The 14,918-nt window shown below is 48.6% G+C and overlaps 1 protein-coding gene across 2 annotated transcripts in view; it reads right to left on the bottom strand.

Annotated features, from left to right (window-relative positions):
- Nucleotides 1–2,517: 2,517 nt before the first annotated feature.
- The window catches only part of LRRC27 (leucine rich repeat containing 27), an 84,972-nt gene continuing 72,571 nt past the window's right edge, over nt 2,518–14,918 (bottom strand). The window contains exon 11 of one of the 2 annotated variants that reach the window (XM_090057985.1): nt 2,518–10,766. In XM_090057985.1, coding sequence (XP_089914111.1) covers nt 10,626–10,766 — 141 coding nt within the window. In that variant the 3' untranslated portion in view covers nt 2,518–10,625. The remainder of the gene's footprint in view (nt 10,767–14,918) is intronic. The other variant, XM_090057986.1, reaches the window with a different exon arrangement.

The raw sequence follows: 14,918 nt of genomic DNA on the forward strand, positions 1-14,918 counted from the left end.
AGACATACACAGTGCCCAGACGTTCCATCTTCAACAACATGTACCTGGTTTGGGACTTCCTGGAGCTAGCATGCCAGGAGGGCCTGTCTTTCGCCCTCCTATTCCTGGACCAGGAGAAGGCGTTTGACAGAGTGGATATGGGGTACCTCACAGGCACACAGTGGGCCTTTGGCTTTGGGCCCCGCTTTGTGCAGGTTCTCCAGGTGTTGTATGCCTCTGCAGAATGCTTGGTCAAGCTCAACTGGACCCTGACAGAGCCTATCCTGTTCAGGAGAGGGGTGTGTCAAGGCTGCCCGCTGTCAGGCCAGCTGTATGCCTTGGCCCTGGAGCCCTTCCTTGTTCTCCTGCAGAAGCAGGTGGTGGGGTTGATGCTCTGGGAGCTGGCAGTGCAACTGGTCCTGTCAGTGTATGCCGACGATATACTCCTCCTGGTCCAGGCAACCTGGCATGGGTGGAGGCCTGCCAGGCATTGTACTCGGTGGCCTCCTCTGCCCCGGTCAACTGGGTCAAGAGTTTTGGCCTGGTGACGGGTGGCAGGTGGGCTCACTCCCACCCTCACTCTGCAGGATCCACTGGGGTGTGGGCTCGCTGCTCTACTTGGGGGTCTACCTGTCCCCTACAAACCCCTCCCCACCAGAGAACTGGCACCAGCTGGAGGCAAGGGTGGTGGAGTGGCTCTGAGCATGGGCAGGGCTCCTACGATATCTCTCTCTGCATGGGAGAGCGCTGGTGCTGAATCAGCTGGTCCTGTCCATACTCTGGCACTGCTTACACACACTGCCTGTGCTCCCTGAGGTCCTGGGACTCCAGAGATGGGTGCTGAAGTTTTTTTGGCCAGGACAGCACTGGGTCACTGCAGAGGTCCTGAGCTTCCTCTTGCAGGAGGGTGGCCAGAGCCTGGTTTGCCTGTGCAGCCAGGTCTTGGCATTCCGCCTTCAGGCCCTGCAGCGACTGCTATACGGTGTTGGTAGCCACACAGCATGAGGCCACCTGGGGCACGCTTTCCTCTGCTACTTCCAGGGGCTCCGATAAAACTGGCAGCTCCTCAGCCTGCTGGGCTTCTCCCTGGAGGACCGGCAAGGGCTGCTAGATTTCTACCAGGACCTCCTCTGGGCCTGGAGGCTGGTCTCAGGCCTCCAGATCCCCCACAACAGTCACCCAAGGTGCCAACCTGCTTGTCAAGCCCTCCTCCGGAACCCCCAACTGGTGGTGCCAACGGTAGAGGCACCCCGGTTGCAACAGAGGTTGATCCTGGCTGGTGTCACCCATGTTGAAGACCTCCTGGAATACGATAGGCAGGAGTGGGTGGACCCCTTTGCACTGTCTCAGCGCGTGGGACACATGCAACCTGCCGTCTGGTCCAGGAGGTGAAATCTGCCCTACCTAGTGACCCCCTTGCTTTTATTGACCTGTGTGGTGACGGTCCACCTCCCCCCCAGCCCACCAGAATTTGTCATGGGGCCAGCGCCTCGCCTGGTTTCACAGTACTCCCCGCTCCACCACCTCAGCCAGCTGCAGGACACCAGACTGGTCCATTTTTCCACCATCCATCGCCATCACCTACACTCTCATGCGCAACACTATCATACCGCCCTCATCCCTGGCCCAGACACCAACTGGTGGGACCTGCTCAGTGAGGGCATGGCTGGGGCACCCCAGTGGCTGAGTCTGTACTCCACTCTCATCCCATGAGCCACTGGGGACCTCATCTGGCGGCTCCTTCATGGAGCCATTGCCATGATATCTGTGACAAGCTTCACAGACACCCTGGTCTCCTGCCCTTTCTGCAGGCAGAGGGAGGCCCTGGCAGACATGACCCTTGAGTGCACCAGGCTGCAGCCCCTTCACCTCCACCTCCAGAGATTCCTCTTGAGGTTCTGGTTGAATTTCACCCCCCCACCTTTTTGTTTTTGGTCAGCCCATCCACAGCCCCACCAAGTCCTGGGACCTCCTGGTCAACCTCCTCCTGGCCTTGGCCAAGTGGGCCCTGTATTTTACCAGGAAGAAAGTTCTGGCCGTGAAGGTGCCTGGAGACTGTGGGGCTGTTTTCCTCTCACTTGTACATGTACGTCTCCGGTTGGACCACCAGTGGGCAGCATCCACTGGCTCCTTGGATGCCTTAGAGGACTGGTGGGTGCGGCCCAGGGGGCTCTGCTCAGTGTCCCCCTCAGGCGCACTTATTTTCATGTTTTGACCCTTTGACCCACATGACACTCCTATCCTGTTTTTTGCCATTTTTGTCCCAAGAATTCTGTTGTATCTTTCACCCACTGGCCCCACACAGTAGGGGCTATTAGTTAGCCAGGTGGGCCTTACAGCCCATGATACTTGAAGGATACAAATAGACAGCTTTTAGGGCCTGGCCACTTGGTACCTGGGGACACTACCTCTTGTGCAAGCTGGACTGCTGCAGCAGCATCCCAAATCCATTTTTAAAAATACCCCCAAATACATGTTTTTCCACAATTAAAGACCACACACACACCTCTATACAGAGAGAGAGACAGCAATCAGTTAGGCAATGCTTTATTGGTATATTTACAATGTTAAAGCAATATGGAAGCCTACCGGTGTCTCTATCATCACAATAAAACAAATTCTAAATATATGTGTTGATGTGTACTTCTGGTTTTCTTTGCACATGATAAGTATATGATGTGGGATGTGGTGTTTGCAGGAAAGGGGTGCAAAAGGGTGTGGGGGAAGGTGGGTGTGTGTGTGTGAGAGGATGTGGGTTGGTGAGTGGCTAGGTGTAGGGTGATTTGCTGGGGGGACTGTGGGTGTGGGGACCTTGTGAGGGGGCTGCTCAGGAAGGGTGGGTCCCCTGGCCCCCACAGAGTGCAGCACCTACCACAGCACATGGAATGCTCCCCCACAGGGCCCCAGCTCCACCCTGGAGGGCCACAGCCCCTATCCCCCACAGGGCCATGGCCCCCTTGTCCAGTGTCCCAGCTCCCCCCCTGGAGGGCCACTGCCTCCCCGCCCAAGGCCCATAACTTACGTTTAGGAGCAGCAGTGGGAGTGGGGTGCTCTGAGCCATGGCATCAGGACCCAGTGCAGCACGTGGGGACCGCGCACTGGGCCCACCCGGAGTTCTGCCAGCCCTGGGGCCTCTCTGCCACCTGGCAGGGGTGGGTCATGGTGACAGGACCCGGAGCAGGACGTGAGGACCGTGTGCTGGGCCCAGCTGGGTCCTAGGGCCTCTCTGTCACCTGGCAAGGCAGGACCCGGCGCGGCAAGTGAGGACCATGTGTTGGGCCCAGCTGAGTCCTGCCACCCTTGGGGCCCCTCTGCCACCCGGCCAAGCTGGGCCCTTGGTGGCAGGAGCTGGCATGACATGCGGGGACCATGCACTGTGCCCAGATAGCTGCTCCTGCTGCCCGGCCCAGTGTGGGCGCTGTTCTGGGCCAGCCCCGTGTGGCTTGCTAGTCTGGCTTTGTACTGGAACAGGTCACATGGCTCCAGGTCCTGTGACCCACTCTGGTACAAAGCCAGATTAGTGAGCCTCATAGGGCTGGGCTGGGTCCATACCCTCCTGCAGCGCTGGCAATATCCCTCCTGCCACTCCCCAAACCCCGCAACATCCCCCTGCCACCCCTCACCCACCCACACCCATGAACCTGCCCCCCCACTTACTTTGGACAGTGCTGGGGGCCAAGGTAGCAAGAGAATGAAAGTGATGCTCTGGCTGACACCAGAGTGTCTTTTTTGGAGGATGACTCCCTGGGAGGGTCTGGGACTGCGCCTTGCTCCGCTCTTCTGCAGAGCAGTTGTTTTAGACCCCTGGATGGATATCCATGGGTCTAACATTTTTTCATTCCTGCATGTGCCTCTTGCCCCACCTCAGAGGGGTTTGAGATAGGGCAAAAGGCATGTGCGCGCCCACAGAATGCAGCCAGGAGACAAGTGACACTATACAGAGATCAAAAATAGAAGAGGGCCAGAGGGAAGAAGCCAAAAACAGATTGGGAAGGAAGACTTGTTTTTCATTGCACATAGTGAAATAATGTAGACAATGCACATATTGTTCCTATGTTGGTTTCTGATGACATTAGAGTATTTTCAACCAGAGGTATTTTTATTGGGTTTTTTTGCTTTGAAGAGAAGCCTTGATACACCACTGCATTATTTCAGGTTTATGCCAATGTAATTCCATGCACTGTAACACAAGGGTGATACAGGCTCAAGGATTTTACCTTTGACTGTACCTCTCTCCCTGCTATCTGACTCCACTCTACAGCCTCATAATGTAGGGGCCTAGTCATGCTGCCCAGGAGATGGAGGCTGACAGGTCTGAAGACACTCTGTAAAGGTCTGAGAGAATTTGCCACCTATTTCTCTTCCTCAGGAAGAGGGACAAAGGAGCTTCAAAAGGAAGTTTGCTGGGGTGCTAATGGAACAAGTCCTGAGAGGTTGGGGAAGGAATAGATTTATAATCTGCCAGCCCTACTCCTTTCTTTCTCTGCCTCCCTACTGCTAACATTGTTGTATTTTCATTTTATATTGGAGCAGCTCTTCTCTCCCAGTCTTGCTCTTGGCTTCCAGCTTCTCTGATCCTCATTCTTGTTTTCAGTGGTTTTTATAAGGCTTCTCTCTAGTCCTGTTTCCTCACTAATCATAAACATAGCAGGAGGGCACCAGTTGTAGCACTATATCCCCAAAACTCATCCTCTTTCTTTCCTCACTGGTTCCTTGACTGACTTAGTACAAGTTTTGATGTCTTTCTTGGACTAGCAAGCAGCAAATTCCATCCAGCTACAAGTGGTTACCTTTGATGCTGTCACCACCCTCTTCTTGGAAAACAGGATGCAGCCCCTCCATCATAAGGTTGGAGACAGGAATGGGGTCACATAAGTGAAAGGGGAAAAAGTATATACTTAAATACATTTTTGCAAAAATGAATTCTATTTCTAGTGCCTAAGGTCCTCTTGTATGTGAGGAGTATTTTAGATAACATAGCTTCACTTTAACAAGTTTTATCTATTATGAGTTTGGAACTTTAATAACTGAATCCTCTAATGAAGCATTTTGCAACCTATGTGTCATGACCCAAAAGCGAGTTGCAATAATGTTTGAAAGGGTCACGAACAATCATGGAAAAAATGGGAAAAAAGCAGAAAATCATGGATTTTCTCCTTTAAAGGAGAAAACCCTGGGAAACTGCAGATTTTCCCTTGCAGGCGGGCAGAGTTCTGGGCTGCAAAGGGCTGCTTGGGGTTGGGGGGAGCAGGAGAAGGCTGATCAATCAGGAGGCATCACGTGTATGTGTGTGTCCTTTTTAGATATGTGGGGAGCCGAAGGAAAAACAAGGGCAACACTTGACCCCTTCTAAACCAGATGGGACCTCTGACAACTGATGCCCAGGAAAAAGCCAACTTGTTAAATGGGTACTTTGCGTCAGTCTTTCACCAGTTCCAAGGGACACCCCTGCCCATTACAGGACAGGAAGGCCTGGGTGAGGGAGATTCCTTACCCTCCATCAATGCTGACCTTGTGAAGAAACACCTTGAGAGGCTGGATACCTTCAAGTCAGCTGGCCCTGACAGCTTACACCCCAGGCTACTCAAGGAGTTGGCGAGCATCATAGCCCAGCCCCTGGCACAGATCAAGAACTTCTGGTGCTCCAGTGAAGTGTCCAAAGATTGGAAGAAGGTCAATGTCGTGCCTATCTTCAAGAAAGGGAGGAAAGTGGATTCAGCAAACTACAGACCCATCAGCTTGACGTCTATCCTGGGGAAGGTCCTAGAAAAGGTTAACAAAGAAAACATTCTCAGCAGACTGGCTGATGGCAAAATCCAGAGGGATAGCCAGCATGGATTTGTTGCACGTAGGTCTTGCTTGACCAATCTTATTTCCTTTTATGACTAGGTGACCTATCACCTGGACAAGGGAGAAGAGATGGATGTTGTATATCTTGACTTTAAAAAAGCCTTCGATATAGTATCCCATGGTCACCTTTTGGCAAAACTGGCCAACTGTGGCCTCGGCTTCTCCACGATCTGCTGGCTGGGGAATTGGCTATGTGGTCAGACCTAGAGAGTGGTGGTTGATAGAAGTCAATCATTGGGGTGCCCTGTGACCAGTGGGGTACCTCAAGGCTCTTTCCCTGGGCCTATATTGTTCAACATCTTCATTAATGATGTGGACACTGGCACCAGAAGCAGACTGGCCAAGTTCGCTGATGACATCAAACTTTGGGGTAAAGCATCCACACCTGAGGACAGGAGGGCAATGCAGGTTGACCTTGGCAGGTTCAAGAAATGGGCAGATGAGAACCTGATGGCATTTAACACTGAAAAATGCAAGGTTCTCCACCTTGGGAGGAAAAACCTGTAGCACGCTTATAGGCTTGGTAGTGCTACACTGGCTAGCACTTCTGATGAAAGGGACTTGGGGGTCATGACTGACCACAAGACGAACATGAGCCTTCAGTGTGATGCTGTGGCTAGTAAAGTAAGCAAAACACTGGCTTGTCATTCTCCCGTTGTACTCGGCCTTGCTGAGGCTGCAGTTGGAGGACTGCATCCGGTTTTGGGCTCCATAATTAAAAAAGGACATGGAGAAGGTTGAGAGAGTGCAGAGAAGAGCCACGTGCATGATAAGAGGTCATGAAAACAGAACTTACAATGATAGGCTGAGCACTATGGGGCTCTTCAGCCTGGAAAAGTGCAGGCTCGGGGTGATTTGGTGGCCGCCTATAAGTTTATCAGGCATGCTCATCAGGATCTGGGGGAATGTGTTCATCAGAGCGCCCTAAGGGATGACAAGATCGAACAGTCAGAAACTCCTCCATGACCATTTCAGGCTGGACATAACGAAGAACATTTTTACTGTCCGAGCCCCCAAGGTTTGGAATAGACTGCTGCTGGAGGTAGTTCAAGCACCTACCTTGAACGCCTTCAAGAGACATTTGGATGTCTATCTTGCTGGGATCCTCTGACCCCTGCTGACTTCCTGCCCTTTGGGCAGGGGTCTGGACTCGATGATCTTCTGAGGTCCCTTCCAGCCCTAATGTCATAATTTCATAGTTTCTAGGGTCGGAAGGGACCTGAGTAGATCATCTAGTCCAACCCCCTGCCATGTCAGGAAAGAGTACTGGGGTCAAACGACCCCAGCAAGGTCTGTTCATCTAACCTCCTCTTAAAAACCCCCAGGGTAGGAGCCTGCACCACTTCTCTTGGAAGTTGGTTCCAGATCCTAGCCACCCTGACTGTGAAGTAGCGCCTCCTGATATTTAGCCTAAATCTACCCTCTGCCAGCTTGCGACCGTTATTCCTGGTCACTCCTGGCAGTGCTTGGGGGAACAGGGACTCCCCCAATGCCTGCTGATCCCCCCCTGACTAGTTTATAACAGGCCACTAGATCCCCCCTCAGCCTTCTCTTTTGGAGGCTGAACAGGTTCAGGTCTCACAGCCTCTTCTCATAGGGTCTGCCCTGCTGTCCCCTGATCATGCAAGTGGCCTTCCTCTGGGCCCTCTCCACGGTGTCCACATCCCTCTTGAAGTGCCGCGCCCAGAACTGGATGCAGTACTCCAACTGCGGCCTGACCAGTGCCGCATAGAGGGGGAGGATCACCTCTTTGGACCTGCTTGAGATGCATCTGTGGATGCATGACAAGGTACGTTTGGCCTTCCTGACTGCCTCCCCACACTGCCGGCCCATGTTCATCTTGGAGTCAATGATGACCCCAAGATCCTTTTCTGCCTCTGTGCTGACAAGAGGGGAATTCCCCAATCTGTAGGTATGATGCCGGTTGTTCCTCCCCAGGTGCATCACTTTGCACTTGTCTGTGTTGAATCCCATCCTATTCTCATCCACCCACCCTTGTAACCTGTCTATGAAATCTATGAACTCTATGCACAAGGCAGCCAGGAAGCATGGAAAGCAACTCCGAAGCTCCCTGCAAGTAAGTCTCTGGAGTGGGAAGGGAGAGGCATAGACAATGTGTTGGGAGTGAAGGGGGGCACATGCCCCACTAGATTTGTGCATCTGCCATAGGCACAGGGCTGCAGCCTGGCTGGACCACAAGGAGCAGGATCTGCCTCCACAGCCCAGAGGGTGAGGGAGGACAGAGTGTGGCGGTGAAACTTGTTGCTGCTGCACATGCCACCAGGATCCCCACACCAATCATGCTGCCAGCAGCTCAAGTAATTGATGCGGGGGACCAAGCTGCCCTCACCACTTCCTGCCCAAAACTGCTCACATGCCAGGCCACAGATCTATCCCACCACCATGGCCTGGCTGCTGCCATTCTCCTCAGGCTACCCGCACTGCCTGCCACCCCACCAGGGTAGAGCCACAGCCTGAGGGGAGTGGTGGCAGTGGTCAGGCGATGGCAGCAGGCTAAAACTGTAGCCTGAGCAGAGCAGCTAGCAGTGGGAAGAGGTGAGGAGAGTGCAGCCCCTTCTCCCTCACATCTTTTACTCCTCATGCTGCTGGCAGCGTGACTGGTGCAGGGGTCCTGGCAGTGGTGGCAGCAGCAATGAGTCTCGCTGTCCTGCTGCATCCTCTTGTGCCAGGTCCAACCTGCTGGGCCATGGAGGCAGCTCCTACCTATGCCAAGCTGCAGCCCCATGCCCACTATGGGGCACTGTGACAGGGTGCCATCTTTGGCTGCATTTTTTTTTTTGTAGGCCAGTGAGTGGGTACCCATTAAGTCTTGCTGCATTTTCCTCCCCTGGGGATCAGCTTCCCCCCCCTTTACTCACCTGCCATGACTTGATGTTACTTGGTTCTTAAAAAGAGGGAGGCTGACCCAAAGGTTCCCAGACACACTCTAGGCTCACTGCCTGTAGGAAGATGAGCTGTTGCTTTAAGGGCAAAATGCACACTCCTACCTCCCCTTGACATGCCTCATGCCTCACAGATATTTTATAATTTTCTCTTTATGTTGGGGTTTCAGGCGCTGTAGGCTTACCCCCGCTTTCTCTAGCTAGGCCTGTCAATCAAAACCCACTAAGCAGGGCTTGACTCAGAGGCTCTAGCTCTTTAGCCCACTCAAGGCCCTTAGTTTCATACTCTCCATGACACCAGGCCTACTGGCCCTTCTACACTATACCGCTGTGGGGCCAGGCTGTTGGGGCCTCAACCCCCCCGGGTTTGCCCCCCTTTCTGTAGTTAGGGCTCTTTGCCTATGTCCACCCACTAGGACCTAGCTTCAAGACTCCCACCCTCCCTTCAAGCAACTCTGGGCTCATGGCCCTAGTGCTGCACCCCTAGTGCAGCAGGACTTCATGATCCCTCCATCATGGTGCCCTGCAGTGCTAATGAGGCCTCCTCCTCCCCTATAGCCTCAGCCACAAACAACCGGCATAAACCATAAGCTCCTATGGCCATATAATGAAAATAAAAATAAGAGAGGCAAACTGCCCGCTTACACGTGATTGTGCTTCTGTCTCACAGTGTGGCACATTCTTCCCAAGGAAGCTGCCACAGCTGCTCTGTAGTCATCAGGAATCTCCCTCTCTGCTGCCCCCCTGGCCTTCTGCACTTGAGGTTTACATGGTTCTGGCCTTCCCTTCCTGTCACCTGACCAGCTGGCAGGGCTCAATCCTTAACCCCTGCTCGACTGGACAGATGTGCCCAGAAGGTTCTGGATTTAAAGGGGCCGATTTGCTTCCTGGCAACAGGGCTTGGGTTCCCTGTTAGGCACTCTGGGGAGGCATGTACCCTATACATACCCACTCCCTGCCCTACACACTGGGGGCTTGCATCTGGGGGCAGAAGCAGTGGGTTAGGAGTGAGGGCACCAGCAGGGCTGAGAGGTGCAGAGCTGTGGGTTGGGACTGAGAGGCACCAGCAGGGCCAGGGGTTGTGAGTGAGGGGCACCGGCAGATCTGGAAAGGGATGGGGGACTATGGGTTGGGATTGAGGGACACCAGCAAGGCCAGGGGGCTGCAAGTTGGGAGTGAAGGGCACCAGCAATTTGCACTGTGCAAACTGTACAGTGATGAATGTCATTTGGAAGTAATGGAGGGCCAGAAGCTGACATTGCTGTTAATGTTTTCCTGTTGATGTTGATTCTATCTTTAAAATTAAGACCGTTCAGTTGCTTTAACTTGTAGCGTGTGATAAGTATCTTGGTACTCAAATACTTGTGTGTTTTCTACTTAAACTATTTGCTAGGATGGGACTGGCCATAGCATTGTTTACAAATGGGTCCTGGTACAAAAAAAGTTGAGAACCACTGCTCTATTATGACTTTGACCTTAATATATAGTGCATAGTTGGACATGTATTTTTTCTTGTATTATTAATCTACCTAGCACTGTGTATAGACAGTGTTCCTGTAAGGGGAAAATTCTGAAGTTACTAGCTAAGCAAAACTTTCATTAAAGCATATTTCAATCTAGTTTTTAGTTGAATTCTGATGAATAAGGCCCTAAGAACAAAAAGATTCAGTAAAAGAAACACAATATGACACTTTACAACCCGGTGACTATAAATCTACTGAAATTATGTAGTGACTGCATAATCTAGAATGGTTTATCACGCTAGTTTTAACTTTGTTAAATCCAATCGACAAGGAGAAGAAATAAAAGGAACACTTTAAATCATGCTTCAATACAGTTGTCTGCTAATAGTGGACATTGCATGACTAGTATTCTTGTAAGAATTTCAGGCAATTAAAATTTCATGTTGAAAAAGATATTACGAGGCTGCATTCTTGGTGAATCGGAAACAGGTTCTCCTGTGAAGGCAGTGAAACGATATTCCTGAAGAAGTTCTTGTTTTATTTGTGCTAGCTCAGCCTGTAGTTTTTCCACCTTTGGTTTAAAAAAAGAGTTAGGAAAAAATTAGGAAAAAAGCCTAATTTATCTTGTATTAGATCATAAATAGCAAGAAACATTATATAGATGGAAAGGACCAGCTTTTTAACTGGGCTTGTAAGCAGCCTCCATTTGTATACATGCAAAGCTACATGCATGCACCTACAACACTTTAAAAATAACTTGTGCACAAGTGTAGAGGTTGCAACCACAAAACCACAGATAGATTGCAGGTGGAAACTCACACATTTAAATAGGTGCTTGTGTTAGAATAGTTCAAAGGAATACAAACAGGTTTTTCTCTTGCCAACTGTAGATGCAGATATGTCTACAGACAATTTTACATGTGCAAAAATAGAGGCTGTCTGCTGAAAATCAACTCTTATGTCAAAAAATAGCTGAGTGGCTCCTGGGTTTAGGGGCAGCTTTTTGCCTGCAGTCAGTGGTAATTACATGTATGCCAATAAGCATATCTCTGGATATTTTGAACCTCCTATTGATACATTAACTTAGTCCATTCCTGGAATAAGAAAAAGAAGGATTCAAATACATTCACATATATAATTCACTGAATTAGAGTAAAATCTTGAAAATTAATGAAATCCAGGTTCGGTTTTATATGTCTTGATAATGTTTTCACTTTCTCAAGATAAAATCTTAGTTTTCAACATTTTTGTGCCATTAAGCATGTCTTGAATATTATAACAGAATGGATGGCTTCGTCAATCAGATTATAATACATTTTTGGTTTTCACAAATTCTAGGACATCTTACAGAGATTATGCTCTTGCTTAACTTACATAAAGTTTATTGTGAAGTACATATACAAGCCTTGGCACCCTGTTGTAAAATTTGAAGAGAAGCCTTTAAAAATTTAACTGAAATCCATTAAGGGTTGTCTACATGGAATTGGGGGGTCAGATGCTGCATAGTAATTGCTGCCTGATAGATAGCATGCAGCAGCCATTTCCAAATGGACAGCCAACTTTTATTTAATTGTGGACTTTGCTTCTGAAACATTTCTATCAAATTATGCACTCAACACCGTGGCTGGGTACCCTATGTTCTTTAAGGTTCAACAACAGCACAAGACATTGAGGGATTCTTCCAATACCATAGAATGGGATTGTCAGGAGTCCCTGTGATTCTGCATCCAGAAGTCAAACTTCCCAAATCCCACAATTCCTTTCTGTCCCTGAGCTGTCTTTTAAGGGTGGGGGAGGGGTGAGGAGTGCAGCGGGGGTGGAGGAGGGAAGGTCAGCACCATCTGCAAATGGCACTAGCTGGCCATTATGGACAAAACAGTGCTATGTATTTTCACATTGGAAATTGGGGGAAAAAACCAGTTTATGCAGATGTTTTTGACGTATTGCTGACAGATGGCTGAAGCTCTGAGAGCCAACTGCCATGCTACGGAGCAGCTTCGTTGAGATTCTGGTAGCAGCAACAGCAACAGCAATTCTGCATGATGCTATACCAGGAGAAGAACAGAAATGAGGACAAGGGAAAGCGCAGCTAACAGTTTCTGAAGGAACATTTCTTGGAGCAGTTCCACAATGTCATCTTCAGCAGTGTCATTTTTAGACTTATATAATGTCAGGTAATGAGCAAGGAATCTTTTGCGTGGCTAGAACACTCACAAGTAGCCACAGAACTTTGGATGACCAAAACTATGCTTCCTGTGTGGAGCTTACTCAAAAGTTGCAGCAGCAGCATATCAACATGATAGCTTCCCTGTTCATTCAGAAGTGTGCAGCCACTGCCATCTGGAGGCTCACCATCCCAAACACCTACCCATTAACAGCTAATCAATTTGGTGTGGGCAGACTAGGGCTGCTCCAATGGAAGCATATGCTGTTATTAAAAAGATGCTTTTGCTACATATTGTATGGCTCATCAATCCTCAGGATGGGTTTGTATGCACATAAATCCCTAACTGCACAGGGCCAACTGTTGGAATTCATACTACTCTTATGCAAGGCTTCTGATGCAAGGCCTCTGTATTCTTAAAAAGGGAAGGGCTATTACATCATTCTTAAAGGCCAGATTATCAACTGGGGCTAGCTGGTGTGGCAAAAGCCATGATATAGGGATTTTCAGGAACTCATACAGTATTTCTTTAATGATAAAACTAGATTGTTCATCGGACATTAATGTTCTAATGTCCGATGAACATTAATGGAGTTTTTTCCATTACTCTGGAAGACCCTACTTATCCCCCATACCATGGGGTATGAAGCCTGTCACTGGACCTTTGTAAAAAGAACTGATTAAATTCTAAGTAGCTACAGGCCATTAAATGTTTGGGAGATTAAAGGGTACATGAAAAATCACCAATAGGAATTATAGAATACCTTCCTATAAAAGGAATCATTATATTCCTATATAATTATATATTCCTATAATATTCCTATAATTATTATATTCCTATAATAGGAATTATGGAATATCCTCAATAGGCATTGAGCAATACCTTTCTTGAACTATAACTGTACCCTGTATGCCGAAAATTACCTGCAATACTGTGACAGCCTTAGAGAGGGTTGAGATCTGAATGGTCAGAGTTCCATGAATCTTCACCCCTCCCAAAGAACAAGGAGACCCAGGACCTTTGTGTATCTGGATTGGTACAGGGTTCCACCAAAATTTAAAGAAAGACTCAATCTGGCTTCACACCAGATTTAAAACAGGAAGTGACATTTTCACTATGATGCCAAAACGGTAGCAGGCACATGGACAGATAATTTGGATGATTTGTGCTGGGTGCGAAGCAGTACATGAAAGCAGCTATAAGGCTGCCAAAACAGCACGCAGTACAGATGGGATCACATGAGCATTAGTATTGCCTAATGTAACAGGATGTAAAACTACTGCTGCTTGAAAGAAGTACAGATTATGCCAGGGATTGGAAACCTACAGCCTGTGGACCAGATCCAACTCAGAGAGCCACTGGATTTGGTGTATTGCGTGGGGACTTTGGTAGTGTTTAGTCCCCAAGGGCTTTGCCTGTGCCCCACTTCACCATATTGACTATAGCCAAGGAGCTGGGTGCTTCACCCATGTTGAGCTGCAGTTAGGCAGCAGAGAGATGTAGTGGTGGCTGGGTCTTACTGCCAGCCTATCTTCGATCCGACTTTGGGTACTCTAGCCCAATGCTATCAAATGTTGCCAAGCCCTGAATTATGCAGTACTAGGTCAGTGGCTACTTACCAAGGAACTGCAATGTACAAACAGAGGTCTTTTATGTATATAACAAGTTCATTTAATATGAAATAATCTCCCCAACCCCATGTATGCAAAGGCTTGTAAACCTACTACTACGTCCAGTCAATACCTTGCAATCCCTTACATAAATGAACAAACAAGTCTTGGTTCCTTAAGGCCACAGTGGCCACATCTACATGAGATGCTGACTGCACTCATTTAGTACTTGTATAAACTTATATAAATGAGTACTAAATGACTACACAGTAACTGGAATTACTGTACAGTAGTGTCGCTGAATGGGTTTTAGGTGACACTGATTGCATAGTGTCTCATTACTATTGTGCAATAGTGTCGTGTCACACTTCAGGCCATGTCACATTACTGCTCAGTAGTAATGAGGTACTGTGAAGTCAGTGTCTTGTGTAGACACAGGCAGTTGGTAGTTAGTCCAGCACTGGCAGCATCATTAATTTGGAACTGCTGTTTTTTTCATTCATTAAAATCAGAGATTTAAAAATACAATAGCCAAAACCAAGATAATTTACTTCATGATAAAATAGGCCTCCATTCTACAGGTATTCTAATGTCTGATACTGCCTAACCAAACATCGAAGATTTTTCATTATTAAAACCTGGATACCATTAAGTCTCAGAAAACACTGAAAATTATTTTTCCTGCCAAGTCAGCCCCATAACATTTTAAAAAATGCATAGACTGACACCATTTTTCACACTGTTCTAACAAATGGCTCAATTCTATAATTATGTTGAGGTTAAGGGGGGCTGGCAGATGCTCAACATTTTTGAGAATCACGCCACATGTTTAGATGCCTAAGTACAGACTCAACTCCACATTTTAGCTATACATTTCCATTCCTTAAAATTTTGGCTTTAGTTTTCTACATATATCAACTACCACATAGCAGCTTGCATAGCACACTG

The sequence above is a fragment of the Crocodylus siamensis genome, chromosome 7 (assembly GCF_052110815.1).
Source record: "Crocodylus siamensis isolate JL-2025a chromosome 7, ASM5211081v1, whole genome shotgun sequence".
Classification (NCBI taxonomy): Eukaryota; Metazoa; Chordata; order Crocodylia; family Crocodylidae; genus Crocodylus; species Crocodylus siamensis.